At 39.1% G+C, this 26064-nt stretch overlaps 1 protein-coding gene across 1 annotated transcript in view; it reads right to left on the bottom strand.

Moving 5' to 3' along the window:
* ZNF571 (zinc finger protein 571) overlaps positions 1–21692 on the bottom strand; it is a 183991-nt gene extending 162299 nt beyond the window's left edge. Inside the window, exons 1-6 of the mRNA XM_060084800.1 lie at positions 21529–21692; positions 21023–21181; positions 16092–16179; positions 12950–13076; positions 11851–11949; positions 4304–5652 (exon numbers count right to left, since the gene is read on the bottom strand). Of these exons, the coding sequence (XP_059940783.1) occupies positions 4304–5652; positions 11851–11949; positions 12950–13076; positions 16092–16100 (1584 nt within the window). The 5' untranslated portion in view covers positions 16101–16179; positions 21023–21181; positions 21529–21692. The remainder of the gene's footprint in view (positions 1–4303; positions 5653–11850; positions 11950–12949; positions 13077–16091; positions 16180–21022; positions 21182–21528) is intronic.
* Between the last annotated feature and the right edge of the window lie 4372 nt (positions 21693–26064).

The raw sequence follows: 26064 nt of genomic DNA, 5'->3' as shown, positions 1-26064 counted from the left end.
CACAGTCAGGTGGGCCCTGGTGGGTGGAAGTCCGTGTTTCTGATCCCATGCATAATGTCCAACCCTGCTACCACTATGTTCCTAAGCCCACTGGATGATAATGGGGGTAGCTGGGAAAAGAAACTGTTATCCACAGAACAGGCCATCCTATCCACTTGATTATTGAAGTCCTCTGCTGAGGTCACCCTTTAGTGGGTATTTATACAGGACACAAATATCTTCAAATGTTTTGCCCAGAGAGGCCTATCCACACATCTCTTTCCCAGATTTCACTGTCACCAAATTTCCAATCATGTTCCTTCCACCAACATTCCACATCCTTAGTATCCATTCCCATACTTGTTCCCTAGATTTGCCTGTAAAAATTAGAAAACTCAAGTAATTCTTTTGGAGTGTAGCACACCTCCTCCTGGGTCACACTTTGTACTTCATCTTTAGGAGTATGCTGGGATTTGAGTTTAGTGATAGGCCCAGAAACAAAGATGGGGTGATGGGGATGGTTTCTGAGGATAATCAGCATCATCTTGCATGGCCACTGCCTCAGGGGAGGTCATGGTTTCTTCAGGCAATGCGGGGTTAATCCCTTCAAATGGAAGTGGAAATGCCATTGCCACTGTGGGTGGGGATGCCACTTCCATTAGTAAAGCAGACTCTATACTCAGGAGCTCAACGTCCCCAGCTTCATCCCACATGTCTCCCAACCAACTTATAGGATGCTATTCTTTCCCCATCTATTCCCTCACTTTAACACTATTTATTCAGCTGAGAATTTTCCAAATCTTTACACTCTGCTTCAAAAACTCCATCTTTAAGTCATTTCTCTCTTCTTGCACTTCATTATAATCAGCCAGGAGGAGCAAAGCCACACATTAAATTTCACTGCTCAGAAGATCTACTTTCCACAAAATACTAGAACACAAACACAATTTAGCCATGTTCTTTGCCACTATAAAAAGAATGACCTTTCCTCCAGTTTCCAATAATAAGTTCCTCATTTGCATCTAAGACTGCAGCAGAATGGTCTTTACTGTCCATATTTCTACCAACATTTTGTTCATGATTATTATTTCCTAAGACTGAGGTCTTCTCTTCAGCTCTCCTCTCTTCTGAGATTTCACCAGAATCACCCTTAACATCCGTTATTTTTTGCGTGCACGTCAAAACTCTTTTCAGCCTTTATCCACTCACTATTCAGTTCCAAAGCCACTTCCATGTCTTTTACATTAGTACCCACTTCTAGTACAAATTTGTCTTATTCAGCTTGGGCTGCTATAACATGGTACCACAGACTGGGTAGCTTGTAAACAAATTTATTTCTCACAAGTTTGGAGGCTGGAAGTCTGATATTAGGGTGCTAGCACAGTTAGTTTTGGTGAGAAACATGTTCCAGATTGAAAACTGTCATCTTGTTGTATCCTCCTCACATGGCAGGAGAGGGTGAGAGAACTCTCTGGGGTCACTTTTATAAGGGTACTAATCTCATTCAGAAGGGGTCCACCCTCATGACCTAATTATCTCTTGAGAGGCCCCACCTCGTAATACCATCACGTTGGGGGTTAGGATGTCATCACATTTTAAGGAGACACATTCAGTCCATTGCAAGGCCCAAATGGTTTCACTGGAATATTCTACCATTCAAAGAATAATGAACACCAATTCTACACTACCTCTTCCAGAAATTAAAAGGAGGCAACATTTCCAAACTCACGTTATGAGGACACCATCAACCTGATACCAAATGAGACAAAAATAGAACAAAACTATGGACAAGTATCCTTCATGAATATAGACGCAAAAATCCTCAACAAAACATTAGTAAATCATAGCAATCACAGCAAGTACAGCAATATATATATATATATTTAAAGTATACACTACAGACAAATGGAGTTTACTCCAGTGATATAAGGCTTAATATTTGAAAATCCATGAAGGTAATCCATCATATTAACAGAGTAAAAAAAAAATCATTCTATTCATTATATCAATTGGTGCATATTTCAAGTAGAATTTCAAGGAAATAGAGGGTTCATGACAGTGTTTACAGGTAGCAAAGGGTTCTCAAAGTTATAATGGGTCTGAGAGGGGAGGAAAACTCAAATATGTGGTGCTGTCCTGAAAATGTCACCCCAGGGTAAAGATAAAGCCAACTTTCATCCTTTCTGTGAAACACCGTGGCTTCTAAGAATTTCAAAGTTGTTTTTCCACAGTAGCCTCACAGGGAACCCAATACAGAGAAGAGCCTGTTGATCTTTTGTCTAATTGAATGAACCCTAATAAAAATCATAGAAAACACAGTCTTAAAGAGAATTGTACTACTTGAAGCACTGTAAGTGTCAACTTAGTGGGAAACAGTATAAAGTAAAAAAGGGCCTTTGGATGCCGAAACATCTACAGGCTAAAAACAGTCTGAGAAAACTACTCAGCTGTAAACACAGGCAACGTTTTATGAAGAGAAGAAAAAAAATTCAGCACGACTCAGGGTAGAACCAAAGAGACCTCAGTGTGTAAACATGCTGCTACTTGGGAGCAGAGACATACTTAAGTTGGGTTCTGTATTATGCAGTAATGCAATCCACTGAATATCGCAGCTTCCCAACAACAGCAGAGAAATGCTGTGAGAAACTGACCTGTTAGATATTTTTTTAGAACTAAGTACTCAAAACCTCGTGTTTTTTACACTTAACACCATCTTAATTTGTACTAACCACAATTCAGGCTCTCAATAGTTCAATTTTAAGTGTGCAACATGTTGCTAGCAGCTACCTTATCACATAATACAGTTCTATTCCATTAATTTCCACAAGTAGTTGTAATTGCTCTTTTTACTCACTCTTGAAATATATGAAGTACTATGGGGCAGGCACTACAACAGATGTAGCATTAGGTGAACTAGATAAAATCTGGATCCTCAATCTTAATTTCCCAAATACATTATAGCACATTTAATATCCCTGTGTGTAAAACTTTAGCAACATCCGTAAGTTCTGATATGTAGCCATTTACAAACATCATTCACTTTAAGTGGGTTATAATTTCACACAGATATTTTATCTTTAAAAAAAATTACGGAAAATTTAAAATACATGAAAATAGAGAAAAGAGCAAAAACAAAATAAGCAAAAACCACACACCTGACTCATCTTACCATGATTTTGACAAACAAGTTATCCATCTTCACTTTTCTTTTGCATGAGTATTTGAAAGGTAATTCTAGACATATCATTTTATGTGTATAAACTTGCTAGTTTATCTCTAAGACACTTTTACATAAACACAATGCTATTTGCACATCTAACAAGAACATAATTCTTAATATTATCTAATACTGTCAATAGTCCCATTTCCCCAACTGTCATAAAAATGTCTTTTTTACACTTGTTCAACTTGTGATCTAAATGAGAACCACTCATTCACTGCATTTGATTGATACATCTCTTAAGACTCTTAATATCTAAGAGTTCCACCTCCCTTTTTTCAATCCATTTTATTGGTTGAGAAGCTGTCATTACTCTTGTAGAATTACCCACATTTTAGATTTGTCTGCTTCTTGTTGTATCATGTAATTTGTTCTTGTTTCCTGAATTTTCTCTAAACTGGGAGTTAGATCTTGATGCTTTAATTAGATTCAGGTTCAATATTTTTTGTCAATGGTATGTCTTATTGTATCATATCAGGAGGCACAAAATGTTTTGTCCTATTTTTGATGAGATTAAAATTGATCAGTGGGTTCAGATGTTGTCAACCTGATCTATTCACTATGAAGTTGACATCAACCATTCACCTAATGGTCTTAACACCTCTACTGAGAATTGTGCCTAGATCCATTATTTCATTATGTCCTGTAAAAATCTCTAATAAAGAACTTTACCTCATCAACTTCTAGTTGCCTTGAAATATAGTTTATACAGGAAATGCAGGCTAAATCACATTTCTTTCCTTTTATTTATCAATTTCCAAAATGAGTTGGTGCCCTGGCAACTTCCATAGGTATACTGTACAGATGAAAGAATAGAGATGATAACAGGTAAGATCAAAAGCTTTTCTACATTCACTCCTTTAAGAGAGTTTCTTTCTAGAAAGAATTTCCTAAAGTTTAACATGGTTTGAATGGTGATGAAACATTCCTATGTATTCATTAAATTAACCTATTCTTTTAAAACCTCTTATTTTAATTTTGAGCACGAAGCAAAAGGGATTCCTACCTTCAAACATTTTTCCTCCAGAATTTATTTTCTACTGCTCCTTAACACAAAATTCACAATGGATGGCTTTCTAATAATTATTTAGTGACCTTATGAACTCGCTGATGGTAAGTAAGATGTGAATGTTGTCTAAATGCCTTCTTACATTCCTTACATTTGTATGGTTTCTCACCAGAATGAATTCTCTGATGTTGAATAAGTGATGAATGGAGTCTAAAGGCCTTTCCACATTCCTTACAGTCATAGGGTTTCTCACCAGTATGAATACTCTGATGTTGAGTAAGTTGGGAGAGCAGTCTAAAAGTCTTCTCACATTCCTTACACTTATAAGGTTTCTCACCAAAATGAATACTCTGATGTTGAGTAAGTTGTGAGAACAGTCTGAAGGCCTTCCCACATTCCTTACAATCATAGGGTTTCTCTCCAATATGAATACCCTGGTGTGAAATAAGTTCTGAGTAACGACGAAAGAACTTCTGACATTCCTTACATTCATAAGGTTTCTCACCAGTATGAATTCTCTGATGGAGAGTTAGATGATAGGCACGACTAAAGGTCTTCCCACATTCCTTACAATCATAGGGTTTCTCGCCAGTATGAATTCTCTGATGGAGAGTAAGCTGTTGCCGCACTCTAAAGGCCTTCCCACACTCCTTACAGTCATAGGGTTTCTCACCAGTATGAAGTTTGTGATGTACTCTAAGGCCTGTACTACACAAAAAAGCCTGCCCACATTCCCTACATTCATAGCATTTCTCAGCAATATTAAGTCTTTGATGTCGAGTAAGGTGTGCATATTGTCTAAAGGTCTTCCCACATTCCTTACATTCATAGGGTTTCTCACCAGTATGAATCCTTTGATGGAGATTAAGTTGTCCTCGCACTCTAAAGGCCTTCCCACATTCCTTACAGTCATAGGGCTTCTCACCAACATGAATTCTCTGATGTACACGAAGATCTGCACCACACGTAAAGATTTTTCCACATCTTTTACATTCAAGGAGTTTGTCAGAAGCATGAATTCTCTGATGTCGACTAAGGTGGGCACACTGTCTAAAGGCTTTTCCGCATTCTTTACATTCATAAGGTTTCTCACCAGTATGAATTCTCTGATGGAAAGTGAGTTGCTGGCGTACTCTAAAAGCCTTCCCACAATCCCCACATTCATAGGGTTTCTCTCTATTGTGTATTCTCTGATACAGAGTAACAGATGTGCGTTTTTTGTTCTTGGGCATTTTTTCAGAGGTGGTTTTTTTCACTTGCCTGAAATGCGCCTCCTGAGGACCCTCTTGTCCCTCAAACTTTTTATATTCACAGTCTTTCCTGAAAAAGGAATCTTCAAGGCCACAGCTTCTAATTCTTTCCATCATCTCACACTGAGATAAATTCATTTCACAAACATCCTTTACTTCAAATAACTTTTTAGTGTCATATCTGGATTCCAAATCTGAAAGAAAATAGGATAAACACATGCTATTTTCTTATTCTAGAAAAAGTAAACAAATAAGCAAATAAAAATTTTATAATAGGAAAGAAAAGAAAGTCCAGTTGAAGAAAATGTGCTTAAAAACTCTTTAAAAATCATGCAGCTTGAAAAAAGCTAAGAGGAATAAAGAAAATGGGTTAAGACCAGATAATTCAGAAGCAAATCAAAGTCTGAGATCTCTACCTAAACTTTTTAATGATTTCTCTTTTTAATAAGAATACAGTAGAAAACTTTATTATGAATAACATGGCCTTTGTTTACCAAAAGATGTCATCTCAAGCTACTGCCCCCTTTTCACCCTACATCTGTCACACTTACCTCCTTTCAGTTGCTAAAATATGTTACAATCTTTCCATTTCTTAGAGCTTTTTACTGGCTGTTAAATCTCCCAGGAATGCTGGCGGGCTCTCCACATGGTTGGGTTCCTTTCACCCTTTAGGTATCATGATAAAAGTCAGAAAAACTACCTGTGCTGACTTCATCTAATTTATATCCTTTATCTTCTATCCCAATAACTTGTTCCTTGCTTCTTAACACTTTTTTTCAATTCTGCTGTGGTATATTCATTAACTTTCCCAGTTTTTATTCTATTTTCTTACCTTATGATTCCCCAAGGGCAGAAACAATCTTTCACTTATCACTGAATAACAAACCCATAGCACACAGTAACTATTAATTATTAAATTTCCATAATTAGTTAATAGTAAAAATGTATATTTTGCCTTGCCTCCAATCTTACACCTTCTTTTTTATCACTTCCTATAGAGATGGGAAACAAAAGCACATCTAAGCTATCTCAATCAAATACATACATGGAAAAATTTCTTTACATCTGATCATCCTTCCAATGGTCTCTCCACTTTCACTTGCAGATATTTCCACTTCAGTTCATTTTCTACTTTGCATAGTTGTGAGTGAACCTCACTTTCATGATCAAGGTAATAAAAGGTTCTACTTATTTTTCTTCATCTGAGTTTATTAACTATACACACTATGTTACAAATACTCAACCTGTTTTGTTCCTTCATACCCTTTCCTATATTCTCCCTGAAGTCTTCATAGCCAATGCCATTTAGGTACTGCCTAAAAATATATTAGTGATTTTTCAGTCACAGCAACAGTTTTATAAAAGAGTAACATGCTAATGAAATTCTGAGCAGAGAGGTATTTTTCTCAAATGTATATTTTCTCAAAATTTTTGAAATAAGATTTCAATATTTTTCAAAAAGAAAAAGGTATTTTAAAAAAATCTACAATACAGCAACATTATTTTTAATACACCCAAACTGGAAAGAATCCAAGTGTTCATCAACAGAAGAATGACAAAGAAAATTAAGATATGTGGATACAATGCAATAAGAGCAATGAGACAAATTGTAACAGCAATGAGAATGAATAATCTACAAGTACACACAACAACATGGATCATTCTCACAAACATAATGGTGAGTAAACAAAGCCAGGCATAAAAGAATTTATACTATTCCATTTTTATAAAGCTTGAAAACAGTAAAACTAATCTATGGACTTGTTAAAAGTCAGGCTAGTAGTTAACTTTGGTAGGGAGGAATAAGTGGAGAAAGTTAGGAGGGAGCTTCTGATATACTAGTAAAGCTCTATTTCTGAATCCATGTGTAATTACTTTGTGAAAATTCAGTGAGCCACATATTATAATTCTGTATTTTTTATATCTATTTATATTTCAATAAGTTTACTTTAGAAGGGATATACTAAAAAGATGTTAAAAGGCAACCATGATTTAAATAGTGTAGATAATTTGTGAGCAGAAACAAAAAAATGAATGGCACAGAAAATACTCTATGAAATCTGAGTGTCTTTCTCTGTGCTTCCCTCTCCCTTCCCTCTCTCCTGTTCTCCTTCCTTTACTCCTCTCTTTTTTTCTCCCCCTCCCTCACTCTCCTCCTGTCTGTCTGTCTCTATCTCCCCATTCAAGAAAGCAATAAAAAACTATGACGGGCTTCCCTGGTGGCGCAGTGGTTGAGAGTCTGCCTGCCGATGCAGGGGACACGGGTTCGTGCCCCGGTCCGGGAAGATCCCACATGCCGCAGAGCGGCTGGGCCTGTGAGCCAGGGCTGCTGAGCCTGCGCATCCGGAGCCTGTGCTCCGCAACGGAAGAGGCCACAACAGTGAGAGGCCCGCGTACCACCAAAAAAAAAAAAAAAAAAAAAAAAAAACTATGACAATTTTGTAGAAATTTTTGGGAAAAAAATAATTTAAGGTCTCATTAAGACAAATAAGATATAAATGATATATAAAATGAACAGTAATTAGCTAGTCATAACAGTAGTAAATAAGCAGGAAGGTACAAAAGTATGACAGTTGTTATTAAGATGGTGATTTCAAAGGATTTACTTGCAAATGAAAAACCAGTGATCTAAAGGAAAGTCACAGTCAAAATCAAAAGTGAAGGCCCTTTTTTGTAAGAAAAATGAGAAAGTGTATAGAGCAGAAAAGCCCATACAAACTGTATAAGAAATACTAAACAATGGAAAAAGTAATGGAATAAAGGAAGTGAGTAGAAAATGCACAAAATAAAAGTATAAACAAACTTAGGGCAAAATGTCCATATTCACTCATAAAAAACAAAGTAGAAATTATAAAACTTATCCTATAGAATTTGAACGTTTTAATTTAAAGAACAAACAAAACATTCCCAGTGTGGATATAGTGAACCTGAGACTCTTATATGGCTTCCCCACCTAAATGACGTGTCAGATTAAGACCTTGGCATGCAGAACATTCTCATCTAGGAGACTATACTACAGTTGACCCTTGAACATAGGGGTTAGAGGGGACAATACCACCCCCTCCCCCGCCCCCCACTGAAAATCTGTGTGTAACTTTACAGTTGGACCTCCATATCCGCAGTTTTGCATCCACAGATTCAACCAACCTCAGGTCATGCAGTACTGTAATACACATTTATTTTTTAAAACTCTTGTATAAATGGACCCATGCAGTTTAAACCCATGTTGTTCAAGGGTCAACTGTATAAACAACTGAAGTGTAATCTTAAGATTTCTGTAAAAAGTCAGCGATAATTGTTCCCAAATTTCTTTATGCAAGTTCTTTCCCCTTCAAGAAACTGAAAGACAACCATTTCTATCTATGAAAACTAGGTTCAGTGCTTTGCAAGTTCTGGTTAGGGATGCACATTGCATTGTTCTCAAAATAGGCATGAGTGAGAAAATAGTAAAGATTGATGGGAAATGTAAAAAGTCATGAAGGATTCTGCACACAGTTTGCTTTACAAGTATCTTTAGATTCTTGTTCTACTTTAAATAAACTGGAATTGGAAATAATAGCGTATACATTATATGTGTGATTTAATCAAGAAAAAATTGACTGGACCAACTCTAAAACAAAAGGCCAAACTAAACATCAAAAGACATATATAAAATATTTAACTACTCAAAATTAATAAACCAAATATTATTATTTTGTATTAGTTTGTATTCTACTGAATCAAAGTACTTTATTCTAGTAAATAATGCTAATGTGAAAGCAAAATATTAACCCATCTTAAAGCAATGTAAAAGGAGAAATATTTCCATTTGCAGGATACTAGCTTTAATTAAAAAGAAAATATGAATTAAATTACCTGTTCATAGAGTTAATTAGTTTCCTGAGATATGATGTCTTCAGTAACTTTTGCTGATACAAGATGATACGGATACAGAATATTTATGACAGAGGCAGTTTTAGGCACATTAACACCAGGGTAAATGCATCCAGAGATCTGTAAATGTTAAAACCCTATAACCACAGAACTGTACTTCTGAAAATCAAAACTGATCACATATGGGGTTGGCCTAAAGGTTCATTCCGGTTTTTCCATAAGATGCTATGGAAAAACCCAAATGAACTTTTTGGCCAACTCAATATTAAATAATCCATACTGAATTACAAATAACCTTCACATTCTGCTGATAATTTTACTGCTAATTTCATCAAGAAATCAGAAGCAATTTAAAGAAAAATGTTATTCTCCCCTTCACCACATTATCCAACTAACCTGTGTCCATATTTTTATCATATGCATTGGTTGTCCTTCATAAATTGACTCCTACTCCTACCCATTTACTGAAAGTCATTGCTTACAGAGTTCCCTCTTTCTCTACTCCATCAATTTTCCTCTTTGAAATCATTCCCTTCAGCCTATATACATGTTCTAATACCTCATCACATCTTAAGATACTTTCCCTGTACCCCATGTGTCTGCTTTTATGGCAAAATTCCTCCAAGAGTTATATATATTTATTTTCATCACTGCCTCACTTCTCACTTTCTTTTCCTTTTATCTCCCAATAACTTTAAAAGAAACAAAATTTTATTACAGAGCATATCTGACATACACAAAAGGAGAGAGTAAATATAAATGTCCATGTATCTATGGACCAGCCTCAGCAACCACCAACCAAGCCCAGTACTGGCTTATGCAGACCCTAATCCACTCTCCTCACATTTTCTGAAGCAAATCCCATAATCTAATGTTCTTTGTAATCACTTCAGGATGTATCTCTAAAAGGATTAAAAAAAATAATCATAATACCATTATCCAAACCTGAAAAAATGAATAGTAATTCTTTAAGAACATCAAAAATCAGTGTTCACACTTCCAATTATCTCATACATAAAATTTTAAACAATTTAAAAATAATAATAACTGATCCAAAGTCCATAATGTACAATGGTTGACATGACTTCTACATGTCTAAAACCTACAGACTGTCCTATTATCTTTTAAAAATATTTATTTAGTTAGTTATTTACAGCCACGTTGGGTCTTTGTTGCTGCATGCGGGCTATCTCTAGTTGCAGCAAGCAGGTGCTACTCTTTGTTGTGGTGCACAGGCTTCTCATTTCAGCGGCTTCTCTTGCCGCGGAGCATGGGCTGTAGGCGTGCAGGCTCAGTAACTGTGGCACACGGGCTTAGTTGCTCCGCGGCATGTGGGATCTTCCCAGACCAGGGATCGAACCCATGTCCCCCGCATTGGCAGGCAGATTCTTAACCACTGCGCGGCCAGGGAAGTCCCTGTCCTACTATCTTTTGATTTACCTTATAATTTATTTGTTGAAGAACTGTTTTTGACCCTATAGCATTTCTCATATTCTGAATTTTGCTGACTATATTCCCAAGGTGTAATAGAACATGCTCCTCTATCTTCCTCCAATAAATTGGTGGCTTTAGAAGCTCCATTAGACTTAGGTCCACTTCATAGGTCATACTGTATCCTTTCATTCACCCCTTCATTCATTGTCTCTATTTCTGTGATGCTATCAGCATTGATGTTCAGTGCCTAGATCCAATAGCTCACTATGGGTTCCAAAGTGATAATATTCTATCGTTCTTCATTTATTCACTGAATACTTTTATTAAGAAAAACATCCCTCCATCTATTACCTATTGGTACAGTTCTTACAAGGAAGACAGGATAAACACTTCTTTTTCCTTTACATTTATGCTTTCCAAATAAGTTAGTTCTCTAGTAATTTCCAATGGTGAACAATCTGCTGTTAGTATCATTAAGAATTTATGGAATTAAGCATGTGGTATTTTATGTGGTTGCAATACATTGCAGTTATATATACAGATGCTCAAATGATTCCATCTTTGACAAGTTGAAGAGCCTCTGCCAATTGGTTCCTCTTCCCTGACCACCCTATCTAAAATTACCCCATTAACCCATCATAATTCTCCATATTCTTATCCTATTCACTTTTCTTTATAATACTTAATCACTTCATGATATTTAGTAATCCATTTGTTTATTGTATGATTACCCTACTACAACTTAAACTCCGTGAAAAGAAGGCAATGAAGAAACACATACATAAAAGCCAAATACAAAAGATGAGCTAGAAAGAAATCAGATGCAAAATACAGGTAAAATGGTGGTCATTGGTGAAGAAAGCTTTCCCCCACTGAAATGAGAAAGAAACATGACAGTGAAGAAAGAAGAGGTAAATGGAAGTAAAGATGAAATTTCTTTGGTGGTTCAGGCTGAAATCTATGTTTTCTTCCCAGGTTTCAGGTCTCTCCTTCATAATCAACATCTTAGTGGTGTGTTTCCTTCCCAACCAACAGGAATATGCCATGCCACAATAGCTTACCTTTCCTTATTAGCACTTACTCACCTAGGCTCCATCTTCTTTTCTCATCCCTCATGACCATCCAGGGTTCTTTCCCTTGCTCTAACAGAGTAATTACATCTGGTTTAGAAATGGAACATCCTCCTTGAGAAAACATAATACAGAAAGGATATACTTGACTAAGCCTTCAGAACAAAGAAGAGTAAATGAACATAAAAACATTGATATTAGAGTTACTTCAGGATCACAAGAACAGAGAGATAGGAATAGTGCCTTATTTTAATTGCCAATTCATACAGCCTCTGTCTCTTGAGGAAGTAATCATTGAGAACACTGGTTTCAAATCCTGCCTCTGTCACCTGAACAACTTACAGCCTCAGTTTTCTCAGTTGGAAAAATAATATATATCCATATGTAAATAATATATAATAATATATAAAATAATACATAAAAATATATAAAATAATAATGTATACCATTATTATAATAATGTATAGGATTGTGTGAGGTTTGACTTAATAAACAAAGTGCTTGGATGTGTGCCTAGTACACAGTAAGCACTATACATGTTTATTAGGTACGATTTTTGCTTTTCTTTAAATACTTTGCTAAGAGGAATATAGTTTCTTGCCAGTATATTCATCCAATGTTAAATGCAAAGTTCATATATTTTAAATTTTTAATCATAAATCAATTAAAAGATAATGTTTGTTGTGATAAATTGAATGTGTCCACTTGAGTTTTAACAAACTACTGATTTAACCCAGTATCATATACATTGTATAAGCTTTTTCAATAGATATGTAGAGCCAGACACCTCTGTCTTCCTACTCACATTGCAGGTAAGTTAATAGATAATAGACCATCTATAGCAGTATGAAACCAGATTTCTTTGAAAATGGTTTTGCTCTAAGTGTCTAAGAATTTATACCAAACTGTCATTCAAGAGAAGCAATTATGGAAAAGGCAAAGGAAAATGTAAACGTCACTGATTTATGGGGAAACTAAAGGTGCTATTTAATAGTTTAACAGCTGAAGGTGCCTATTCCCAAACTACAAAGCAGATATTTGGCTAGTTTTTAGAAGGATAGCCCTGAAATTCAGTCATGTGAATTTCTACATTACTTGACACAGATAAACTTACCCAGTGACACCAGGTTGCTATAGTTCTCTAATATCACATCTCTGTACAAATTCCTCTGATTTGAGTTCAGACATTCCCACTCTTCCTGAGAAAAGTCTACAGTTACATCTCTGAACATCACCAAATCCTGAAATGACAAACCCATGTTTTATCTGTAAAATTATTTTTTTCTGTTCGAGCCACATGCCACATATTGTCACTATTTGTATATCCTTCCCCTTTCCCTACTTTTTTAAAATAATTCTTTCAAAAAGTAATTAACTCACAGATTGTACAAAAACAGGCCATGGGTTGAATCTGGCTCACAAGCTGTAGTTTGCCTACTACTGCTACAGATGAAGCTTCCTATATAACTGTGGGATACCTAATTTTACTTATTTCCAGATACGTTCAGATAATTCATCAGAGTTTCACTAAATTGTAGCAATATTTTCTTGCATTTAACAGCAAAAGAAATAAAAGCAAAAACAAACAAATGGGACCTAATCAAACTTAAAAGCTTTTGCACAGTAAAGGAAACCATCAATCTTCTGTTGATGGGCACAAAAGGGAACAAAACAAAAAGACAGCCTACCAAATGGGAGAAAATATTTGCAAACAAAGTGACCGACGAGGGGTTGATATATAAAAAATACAAACAGCTCATACAACTCAGCACCAAAAACACAAACAACCCAATCAAAAATGGGCCGAAGACCTAAATAGACGTTTCTCCAAAGAAGACATCCAGATGCGCAATAGGCACATGAAAAGATGCTCAACATCACCAATTATTAGAGAAATGCGAATCAAAACCACAATGAGGTATCGCCTCACACCAGTCAGAATGATTATCATCCAAAAGTCTACAAATAATAAATGCTAGAGAGAGTGTGGAGAAAAGGGAACCCTCCTACTCTGTTGGTGGGAATGTAAATTGGTGCAGCCACTATGGAGAACAGAATGGAGGTTCCTTAAAAAACTAAAAATAGAGCTACCATATGATCCGGCAATCCCACTCCTGGGTATATATCTGGAGAAAACAAAAACTCGAAAATACAAAAATTTGAAAAGATACATGAACCCCAATGTTCATAGCAGCACTATTTACAATAGCCAAAACATGGAAACAACTCAAGTGCCGATCAACAGAAGACTGGCTTAAGATGTACAACTGAATGTTAGCCATAAAAAGACTGAAATTTTGTCATTTGCAGCAACATGGATGAACCTAGAGAATATCATACTAAGTGAAGTAAGTTAGACAGAGAATGACAAATACTATATGATATCACTAATATGTGTAATCTAAAAAAAATAATACAAATGATTTACATACAAAACAGAAACAAACTTATGGTTACCAAAGGGGAGGGGGAGGGAGGGAGGGACAAATCAGGAGTACTAACAGTTACAAACTACTATATATACATAAAATAGATAAGCAACAGGATTACTGTATAGCACAGGGAATTATATTCATTATCTTGTAATACCTATAAAAGAATATAACTTGAAAAAAATAATTGAATCACTTTGCTGTACACCTGAAACTAACACAATATTGTAAATAAAAAAGAAAAGAATTTCACAATTAATTGAAATAGTGTCCATAAAAATACTGCTAGCAACGTGCCTAAAAAAATAAATGTGATTTACTCTAGGGAATTCCCTGGCGGTCCAGTGGTTAAGACTCCACACTCCCACTGCAGGGGGCACGGGTTCGAAACCTGGTTGGGGAGGTAAGAATCCACATGCTGCAAGGTGCGGCCAAAAACAGAAATGTGATTTACTCTACCCTCTTTCCCTTTAAGCGTTAGAAAAAAATAATCGATGCAATTTTTCCCCCCAGATGAACCATAAAATCTCTATTTTTAAAAAGTAGAGTTTGCACAAAATTAAAGAATTTCTTCCAGACCCAATTTCATCACTATATGTATCATTAGCACTTTCCCTTATTATAACAAATCTTTTATTGAATATTTTAAACTTATTATAAAATACTCCATTTAATAGATATGTTGGACTTAATAATGATTCTATTTAGATTATTTCTATACTCTTAAACATATTAAATTATATTTACAATTTAGGTTACACAAAATTTCTAAAGCTACAATGTCCAATATGCTACCTTAGACATGTGGTTACTGAGTACTTGAACTGTAGCTAGTACAAATTTAGATGTGCTGTAACTATAAAATATACACCAGATATTGAATATTTTAGAGAAAAAAAAAGAATGTAAAATACCTCAATAATTTTTATATTGATTACATTTTGAAATGATAGTATTTTGTTATATTGGGTTAAATAAAGCATTAAAATTAACTGCACGTTTCTTTTTAAAATGTGACACTAGAGACTTCCCTGGTGGCACACTGGTTAAGAATCCGCCTGCCAATGCAGGGGACACTGGTTGCAGCCCTGGTCCAGGAAGATCCCACATGCCACGGAGCAACTAAGCCCATGTGCCACAACTACCGAGCCTGCACTCTAGAACCCTTGAGCCACCACTACTGAGCCCATGTACAGCAACTACTGAAGCCCACGCGCCTAGAGCCAGTGCACCGCAACAAGAGAAGCCACCGCAATGAGAAGCCTGGGCACCGCAATGAAGAATAGTCCCTGCTCACCAAAAAACTAGAGAAAGGCCTGCACGCAGCAATGAAGACCCAAGCCAGCCAAATAAAATAAAATTAATTAAAAATATTTTTTAAATAATAAATAAAACGTGACACAAAATATTACATATGTGTCTTGCATATTATTCTCTACTTATTATGAGACTGACATGAGGCCTACTGTGCTAATAAGGCACTAATTTTGTATTTTTAATATTGGACAGTGCTGCTCTAAAGTGTTCTCCAGTCCTGAGAGTCTCCTAACACTTGTCTCCCTCTAGGGACTTCATTTCTGCTTTATCTCTGCTCCAGACAAAGACTGAATACACAGGAGGCCTTGAGTAATTTGGTCAATTCACACAGAGAGGGGCACACAGGAGGGGCCAGGCTGTCTGGCTCCATCCTTCACTAGAGTGGGAGCAACTAGGGAAGAGCTGTTGGATGAGGCTCTGTTAGGAAGTTTTGGGATAACTAATGAAAACGTTTACATAACCTGAAAAAACTTACAGCATTTCAAATACAGAGAAGTATCAACTTACGTGAGCCATGATTTCAGATTTGCAAGAAACTGGTTAGTTTTTCTCAAGGGTCATTTGCTGGAGAAGCAGAGTCCAAAGAAGCTAAGAGCTGGGGGAAGAATATGAAGCCATAAGAACAAAATTGCCTCACAGCTCCCAGATTTTAAAAACTCACACCACTTTTCCATTCCTACATGCAACACCCCTCTACCTGCCCCTCCCAACACACAAACAAGTGATGAAAGGTAAGAGGTAATTTAGACAAATACACGCCCTCCCCAAAATGACAGGAAAACCGTTGCATAAGGATAGACATAGAGCAGACTCCCCTGCATGGAAGGACATATCCAGCCATTTTAGCAGGAGAGATTCCAGTTACTTCCCCACCACAGCGAGGCTCATCTGGACCTGAGCATAGGCTGTCCAGACCTGTCCTGAGCAGAGCCATCTCCCCTCGTTTCCACCTTCCCCAGCTGAGAAGTGGCTACACCATCTAAACCAGAACTTCCTTCCGAGAGTCAGGAATCTGACTTGCCTCCCTAACCCTGAAGGCAGAAAATAGTACAGACAAGAATTTCCCAAACTTTGCCACACACTGGAATCACCAGCAGATCTTTAAAGTATACTGATGCCTAACTCCCATCCCCCAAACATTCTGATTTAATTAGCAGGGAGTGCGGCCCGGGAATCAGAATTTTTAAACCTTCCCCAAGTGATCATAATGGGCAGGTTTGGTAATCAAACTTTGTATGCATCAGATCACCTGAAAGGCTTATTAAAATACAGTTTGCAGGCCCCCACTCCTCAAGGTTGGCATTTACTAGGTCTGGGGTTGGGCTTGAGAATTTGCCTTTCGAAAAAGTTCCTAAGTTGATACCGATGCTGCTGGTCCAAATGCCACAATTTGAGAATCACTTGCACAGATCATGTCTAGCAGTCTTTATAATGGCAAGACTGTACTTGCACACTGGGATCCCTTCCTCAAGCCTGAACTATCTTTCCCAGAATCTTCAGAGCTCACTGTTCACCATTTTCCTATTAAGAATCATCAATACTGCCTACATGATCTCATTTACCAACCCAATTCTCTTGGTATCCAGGCTGGGGAAAAGTGAATTTGTAAAAGTGAGTACAGATAATTCTCTAGAAAGTAGAAATAACCCACCAGTTAAAACTGACTAGTAACTAAGGAGTTGCATTTAAAGGAATTTGATTAGCAGATTTTAAAAATTGGTAATACTTCAGAGTATCACTAAGGCTGTGGAGAAATGGACACTTGTGGTATGAAGTAGAAAGAATGAAATGATATGTGGAAAATGGTTATAATGGGACCAAAAAAGCCGGAAAGAACCTAAATATCCTTCAACAAGGTTAAATAAATTATCATGCATTCACACAACAGAAAACGAAACACCCACTAAAAATACAAAGGTAAAATTCTTATTTGATGTCATGGAAAGATGGTCACTACATATCGTTGGGAGAAGAAGATAGGTTAGAATATAGTATCGTGTGTGATTCTATTTTTGGCAAGAAAACTACATACATATGCATACATATGTTTATTATGCATGTGCATGAAAGTCTGTGGATGGACTTGGAATAAAATTTTATCATGTTACCTCTACTGGATGGTATCCCAGGTGATCTTTATTTTGTTCTCCTCTGGAGTCTCTTAATTTTTTAATCAAAAAATTTTTAATTTGTATCACTTGTACCTGGCCATAAATTTAAAACAGCCCTACAAGGAATATCACAAAAAGCCCCAACAATTCCATCCCTGCTATTCTTTCTCCCATCTTCCAAATCTAGAGGCAACAATTTTCACCTCTTTTAGCTTTTTCTTTTGTTACTTAAACACCATATATTCAAATAACATGCTAATTTGCTACTTCTGAATTTTCAGTTTTAACCAGTATCTACTGACTTCCTACTATGGAAAGCATAGTTCTGGCTGTCTTTTATCCACCCATCTCCCACTGCACGTATGCGTAGCTCCATCTCCCTATCCTTCCAATATGGTTTTGTTCTATTACAGGGTAAATGGATATTCAATTTCCATTATTATGACTATGTAAATACCATTTCCAACTGAGCTATACAGCATAATTAGATTATTTCACCTTCCTTTCCCAAGTCTTCTCTGAGGTTAAAATAATTTTGTTTTTTGTAAGATTATTATTAATTCATTTCTCAAACTCTCACTCAAATGAAGGATCAGGCGGATGAAGCTTCTGGCATAAAATAGCATAACTGTCCATTTCATATTCTAAGACTCTTTCAGAAATTCAGCCAAATACTTCGGAGTTATCACCTGTACCCCAACTTGGCAAAAGTCAATGCCATATTCCTAAATGTTCCTACCTGTGAAATCCCACGTGACCTTGAAGTGGAAAAGCTAATTAAGTAGTAGGACCTATGAAAGGCTGTTTAAGGAATTGCTTAGGCAGTTTTGCACATCACTTCCCAACAACTGATTTCTTAAATAATTTATAAAACATCCACAAAATAGAATAATAAAGTAATCATTAAATGCTAAGTTTTAGAAAACTGTTAAGGAATGGAAAATATCCAAGAAACACATAAAAAAAATCAGTTTAAAAAATATATAGGGCTTCCCTGGTGGCGCAGTGGTTGAGAGTCCGCCTGCCGATGCAGGAGACACGGGTTCGTGCCCTGGTCCGGGAAGATCCCACATGCCGCGGAGCGGCTGGGCCCGTGAGCCATGGCCGCTGAGCCTGCGCGTCCGGAGCCTGTGCTCCGCAACGGGAGAGGCCACAACAGTGAGAGGCCCGCGTACCGCAAAAAACAAAACAAAAAAATCTATTCCCGGGCTTCCCTGGTGGCGCAGTGGTTGAGAGTCCGCCTGCCGATGCAGGGGACACGGGTTCGTGCCCCGGTCCGGGAAGATCCCACATGCTGCGGAGCGGCTGGGCCCGTGAGCCATGGCCGCTGAGCCTGTGCGTCCGGAGCCTGTGCTCCGCAAGGGGAGAGGCCACAACAGTGAGAGGCCCGCGAACCACAAAAAGAAAAAAAAAAAGCTATTCCCACTAAAAATAATTTTTTAATGATTTGGGAAGGTGGGTACCTTATAGCATTAAAAAAAAGCTGATTAAATAGGCCTGCATAAGTGGTAACAACAGGGAAATCAATGTCACTGAAAAAATAATTCTTACCAGTTCTTCAATGTTGTAGTTCATTAACACCCAGAGATCCTTCTGTGAAGGATCACAAAGCTGGTTCGTGACATTTCCAAAGATTAAGAGAGAGTATGAACAGCAGACAGAAAAAAATGCTTATTTCACAGCAGCTGCTCAGTCATTTGAGTTAACCCCTTCTGCGTGCCAACGAATAACCAATTATTAAATCCCTGCAAAAGATCTTGTTAATCCTTACCTTAGCATTCAGGACACATATGTAACTTAACAATTTCTTAAAAATTTTTTATTCAGAACAATAAGTACTTCCCAATATTACATTATATGTTTTTTTCTTATGACTTTATAAACATAATCTTTATTATCGCATAACATTCCATCACATGTATGGACTGTGAGTTACTTAACCAAATTGCTAGATACTAATTTTTTAAGATTATCCCAAAAGTCATTCCCAGTTATCCCAGGCTTTGATTCTAGACCAGTGAGAATCAATTTTGTTGGGTCTTATACAACTCTGGTAATATGAAATGATAGACTTCTTCCCCCAAATTACTCATTGACAAATATATACAATATTTCTGTATATATCTTAGATTTTTCTTGCCCTGAAAACTCATAAACAGAGTCCAAAGACTTCATATTAAGAATCCCTGTTCTGGTCCACCTGAGCGGGATTCATTTTCCTGCTTGCAAGTATTTATCCTAATTGACTTCACGTTTCCATTATTCTTGGGAATACAGAGAGTTGATAGGGAAAGACTACGAATCATCACTAACAGCAACAGCTGGTATTAATTAAGCACTCTTCTAATGTGCCAGGTAATCTTCTAAGAGCTTTAACGGATATTAATTCAGGTAATCTTCAAAACAACCCTGTGAGGTATATAATAATTCCGATTTTACATATTAAGAAATTGCAACACAGAAAGACTGCCCAAACTCACGCAGATTTAAGTGGTTGTCAGGATTAAAACCCTCTAGGTTCAAAATTTTCAACCACTGCACACACCTCTCTTCCTCTATCCAAAGACATACCCAAAACAAACCACAAACTTTCAGTTATAAGATAAATAAGTTCTGAAGACCTAATGCACAGCATGGTTACTATAGATAATAATAATAATGTATAATATACTAGACATTTGTCAGGAAAGTATATCTTAAGTATTCTTGTCACACACACAAAAAAAAAGGTAACTAAGAGAGGTAATGGATATGTTAATTAGTTAGTGTGGTTAGCATTCCATTCCACAATGTGTACATATGTCAAAACATCATGTTGTACACCTTAAATATATACAATTTTTCATTTGTCAAAAATAAATAAAACAAACTCATGCTACCAAACCTCTAACTACATCAGGCTGGTACCAAAAATTTCCACTCATGGATTCCCTTGGGGAAAAAAAAATCCCCACTCCTACTCCGTAATAATTACAGATGTCTAAAGCCCTAAACTACTACTCAACAAATCACAGTCAAAAAGAAAACATAAACGTTAACTTTCAACACGGCTATTTCCATCATTAGAATTCTTGGAAAAGCTGTGCTCACAGAGCAACTTAATTTATAGCACATGGTTAACTAACTGCAGAACTGAATTAAGTGGACACTAAAATGGGCAATCTATAAATTAGGTCCCTGCCCTTAATGAGGTAGGGAAATCCTCAGGCCCAAATCAATAAGTAGATCATTCTTAAGCAGGATATTCCAAGGGAAGGAAATAAAAAAATTCCCGTGTCCTGAAAACCAAATGCATTTCACGGAAACAAAGAAGCAGCACAAACTCACAAAGAACCTGGCTTTTAGAGCTGCAGCAGCGATTCGGTTCACTTCACAGGCCTCCTCTGGAGACTGACTGGCTGGGGAAGCAAACAGGGTTCATTACACCGCAGGCGTTTCTTGTCTTGGTCAAACGTCCACGCCCCCTTGACCCTCGCTACCCACCACCTGCATACACAATGGAAACAGGGAGACGGAAGAAGGTCCTTGGTTACCCGTGTCCGGGTTCGCGGCTCTGGGTCCGCTGTAGTTCCGACACCACAACCGCCCACCCCCAGAGCTGCCCACCGCGTCTTTGCAGGGCACTTTTACCCAGAGGCTCCACCTCCCACTTCACTCCCAGACCTTTCCTCTATGCCCGGGCCTGGGTAGGTGAGGCGAGGAAAGTGAAGCGCAGGACCTCCGGGTCGCGCATTACAGAATAGGCCGGGGAGGCGCCCGATTACCGCCGCCAGAGCTTAACCCCGCGGCGCCCGGTCTCAGAACTACAAGCCCTCGCTCCGGAGGAAACGCACAGTGGCCTGAGGCCCTCGATGTGGTCCGCAGAACCTGGCCTGTCCCGCGCTCGTGTCCTTCAGAAGAGAAGCGGCCGCCTCCGAGCCTGCCTCACCGCCCTCAGGCCTCGCCTGCCTCGGAGCACAGCCCAGCGTTCAAGTCTGCTGCGCTGGAACTCCGGGGAGTTCCTTCTCAGTCCCGGGTGCGCAGGCGCGCAGGGGGCGGGGGCAAGTCCCCAGGCTCCTCACTTAGCGCTTGGAGAGACGGATAGGGCCAGATCCCCGTGGGGCGGAGCGGGCAGAGAAGCAGGGTTTCCTAATAGGCCGGCTCCCCGCCTGTAAAGGTGACCTTGTGAGTGACCCATGCTATCGAGCTGACCTGCTCCCCTATTGGAACTGTAGTCCAAAATCAGAGCAACTGTATATTCCACCTTTTCTCACTTGGTTCTTGGCTCTGCAACGGGCGCAGGCCCGGAGCTCCGCCCCCACCCACAAGACTCCTGCACTCAGGCTCCCGGGAGGTGCTGTTTCTGTCCTGCGTGCGCAAGCGCGCGGGTGGACCCGTTCGAACCTGGGGTTCTCCGTGGGGCTGAGGATGCCCTTGTGGCGACACACGTTGAGGGCTGGAGGGTGGGATGTGTAACGGGGGCCGGTATGAAGAGGTTGGGGCCAGGATTCCAAGTTGGTCTAGGGTGTCCAGATCTTTATGCTTTTAAGAGTGATTGTGATATCCCAGTGCCCCAAGCATGGTCCCTGTGATATTTGCTAAGGGACTGGCGTTGGCGTGGTTCCCCCGTGCGCCTGAGTGTGTGATCATGGATGGGGTTGTGTTTTCATGCATAGAGTTGTTTACTGTGTGTGCCACTCATTGGATGCTGGACTGAAATGGTGCCACAGAGAAATGAAACTAAGCAGGACCCTGTGGGGCTCTCCTGGCTGCAAAACCCTTTCAATTTCAGCCTCCGACAACTTTCCAGAGTACCAAAGGGCAGATTGAAACAGTTGCTAATCAGAAAAGTGAGGCAATGCAGAAACAAAGGAGAAGCAAATCAAGAAATGACAGTGCAGGGACTTCCCTGGTGGCGCAGTGGTTAAGAATCCGCCTGCCAATGCAGGGGACACCGGCTTGAGCCCTGCTCCGGGAAGATGCCACATGCCACGGAGCAGCTAAGCCCGTGTGCCACAACTACTGAGCCCACATGCCACAACTACTGAAGCCGGCGCACCTAGAGCCCGTGCCCCACAATAGGAGCAGCTACCGCAATGAGAAACCTGCACACCACAACAAAGAGTAGCCCCCGCTTGCCGCAACTAGAGAAAGCCACACGCAGCAACGAAGACCCAATGTGATGAAAAATAAATAAAATTAAATTTAAAAATTAAAAAAAAAAAACAGTGCAGCAGTAAAACAGAGTTCTAGTCCTTCCTCGAGGAATATACATAATAATATATCTTTGAGTTCTTCTGCAAGAACTAAGACCCCCCCACCCACCCAGTTGGAGGATGGCAACTTCAGGCTAAGCACAAATGTCCTGGAACACTGTCCTGTTCTCTCACCACCAACCGATCAGAAGAAAGTCACACACCATGCAGCCCTCACCCCAAATTTTGCCTATTAAAAACTTCTCCCAGAAAACCATTAGGGAGTTTGGGGTTCCTGAGCACGAGCCACCTGTTCTACTTGCTTGTCCCTGCAATAAAACTTTCTCTGTTCTGACGTTTCGTTTTGGCCTCACTGTGCTTTGGGTGCACAAACTTGTGTTGGACGACAGAAGGTTGCATGCTATTACGCTGGACTGTGACGCCAGGTTTAGGGGTGTCTGGTGGTGTCGAGGAGGAGGAAATTTTCCTCCATGCTTCCAAGTTCTGTCTGGTCTTGTTACCTGAAAACTGGGTTCGCCTCTTGGTGGGTGTCGAGCCAAAAGACACAACCAAGCCAAAGATCGGGAGAAGGAAGGAAGTATTACTTGCAGCATGTAAGGAGAACACTGGGATCTTTCCCAAAGTAGTGTCTCCCTAAACAGCAAAATTGGGGAAGTTTTAAGTTAAGGGTACATGCATATTCATGAAGGGGCTTGAGCAGAGGAGAATTCAACATAGAATTGGGGCAAAGGTCAACGGAGACCAAGCTTTAGTTGACTGGTCAACATCATCATTCTGTCCTCCACCTCAGGTGGTGGGGACTTAATTCCTGCAGAACTCAAAGATATGCTATTATGTATATCTGAGGCAGGAGATAGATGGGCTTCAGGCTAGGCATTTACAACTGACCTCCTGTTCACATTTCTTGGGGCAGAAAAAGATGCCTTCAGGCTGGACACTTACAACTAGCCTCCTGTTTGCATTTCCTGAGACAGGAGATAGGTGGGCTCCAGGTTAGATATTTACACCCAGTCTCCTGTTTGTACTTCAAAATAGAAACAACAACAGAAACAGGGTAAACAGCCAGGCTTTGTCTCCTGAGGACACTTGAAGATAACGGTCATGGCAGGAACAGAGAGGGGCTAAACCCTGTTTGAGTAAAGGATCAAGAGGTCATAGATTTCCCATCCTTGGGGCAACAGAGACATTGCACATGCACAGAAAGGCTCCTCAGGATCAAAAAGGAGCGGTCACCACCCCAGAATAGGTGATGCCAAGGCCTCCCACAGGCCTCTGGGCTGGAATCCATCTTGGAAAAAAGTTGCACACATATGTTGGGGAGGGTCCTAGGGCAGGTCAGGTGTGGAAAAAGAAACCAGATAATTGGCCAAAGGTAAACAAGGACCCAGAAGAAGTGCCATATATAAATGATTTAACCGCCTCTTTACTGCACTCCTCACTAGAGAGGATGACCACATCCTTTCTCTCTGGGTGTGTATCTCTGCCCTGCTTCTGTCTTAACTAAACAAACTGTTTCTCTCTGTGCTCTCCCACTGTGTCTCTAATAATAAACTTTGTACCTGTTTTTACAGTTTTTGCCTCCTTGAGAAATGCCTTTTTCAATGGAGGTAAGAGCCAGGGAAAATTTGCTTCTAGCTTCTAGCCCTTGCTGATCTAGCGGCTAGGATTCCTGGTTTTCATCCAGGCTACGCAGGTTCAATTCCTGGGCAGGGAACTAAGATCTCGCTTCAGGACCGCTCACTGCTGCCTCTCCAATATCATATCCCTTGAGGAGGAACTAGGACTCTGTTTTATCACTACACTATTGTTTGACTGCCTTTTCTCTGTTCCTACATTCCTTTGTTCCCTTAAGATCACTTATTACTTAGCCTGTTCAAGAGCAAGTATTGTGGCCAGGCTCAGATCACAAAATGGCTTAGGCCAAAATTGCATCTCTTATGTCAGGAAAGCCATTCCTGGTTCTCTTTCTCCAGGGACCCCCTACCCTGTCTGCTTACAGTCTAAGAGTTAAGTTGACATGAGACAGGTTAACAGAATAAAATCAAACAAAATTTTAATAACATGTATACTTGGGAGAGATCCAGGAAAACTAAGTAACTTGCCAAAATAGCTGAAGCCCTTCAGCTAAAGACAAAAGAGGATGTTGGGGGTAGTGGTTTGGGACTTCAAAGGGAAAGAAGGCAATTCACACGGAGATGGAAAAGCAAACATTTGGTAAGCAAATGTTTGCTGAGCTACTCAGAAACAATGGGACTTGTAGTGGACTCATCTGCAGTCTCTGCCAAGAGTTTCCCCACCACACTTAGCCCCAGTTCTTTGCAGATATCTCTGGTGAGATATCTGCTCTATTCTGGGAACAGCCCTTTATCTAAACTCTTTAGGCAGCTCAGGGGGAGGTAAAAAGGAAAAATTCCCGAATCTTCTGTTTCTTAAAAATAATCTGCCTAAATTAATCCTCATGCCAAAGAGACACATTTTGGGGTGGTAAAATTTGCTGCCCTACAGTTGCTTCCTTGTGAAGTGCCTGAGATTATGCCAATGCAGGAGACAAGGGTTCGAGCCCTGGTCCAGGAAGATCCCACATGCCCCAGAGCAACTAAGCCCGTGCGCCACAACTACTGAGCCTGTGCTCTAGAGCCCGCAAGCCACAACTACTGAAGCCCGTGCTCCACAACAAGTGAAGCCACTGCAATGAGAAACCCACGCACCACAACGAAGAGTAGCCCCCGCTCACCTCAACTAGAGAAAGCCCACACGCAGCCAAAAATAAAAATAAATAAATAAATAAAAATTAAAAAAAAAAAAACACTTTTGAGCCAAGGGCAATTTAGAAGCATCAAATGCAGAAAAAGCTCTCTCTACCCTCCCCCATTTCTGCCTAAAGGCAGGATATAAATTCTCCTTTACTGGAGACAACTCTAGATTCTTAGCCCATAGATGGCACCAAACGAATCTACAAATAAACTTTACTCCATTAGTTTCCTCCCCCAGTTTGCCACCCTTGGAAGCCAAAAACTGCTTTTCTTTATCCTGCCATTTCTCTATAAATTTATGTTCTTTGTTGAAGATGCTATAAAAGATGGAGTTCTAAGCCATACTTTGAATTGCTCTTGTTAAGGTTTTCCCATATGCCATGTGCACACAAATTAATAAATTGTTTTTCTCCTGTTAATC

The sequence above is a fragment of the Mesoplodon densirostris genome, chromosome 19, assembly GCF_025265405.1.
Source record: "Mesoplodon densirostris isolate mMesDen1 chromosome 19, mMesDen1 primary haplotype, whole genome shotgun sequence".
NCBI classification, from domain to species: Eukaryota; Metazoa; Chordata; class Mammalia; order Artiodactyla; family Ziphiidae; genus Mesoplodon; species Mesoplodon densirostris.
The sequence above is the reverse complement of the archived record's forward strand: the minus strand, read 5'-3'. Positions and strand labels throughout refer to the sequence as shown.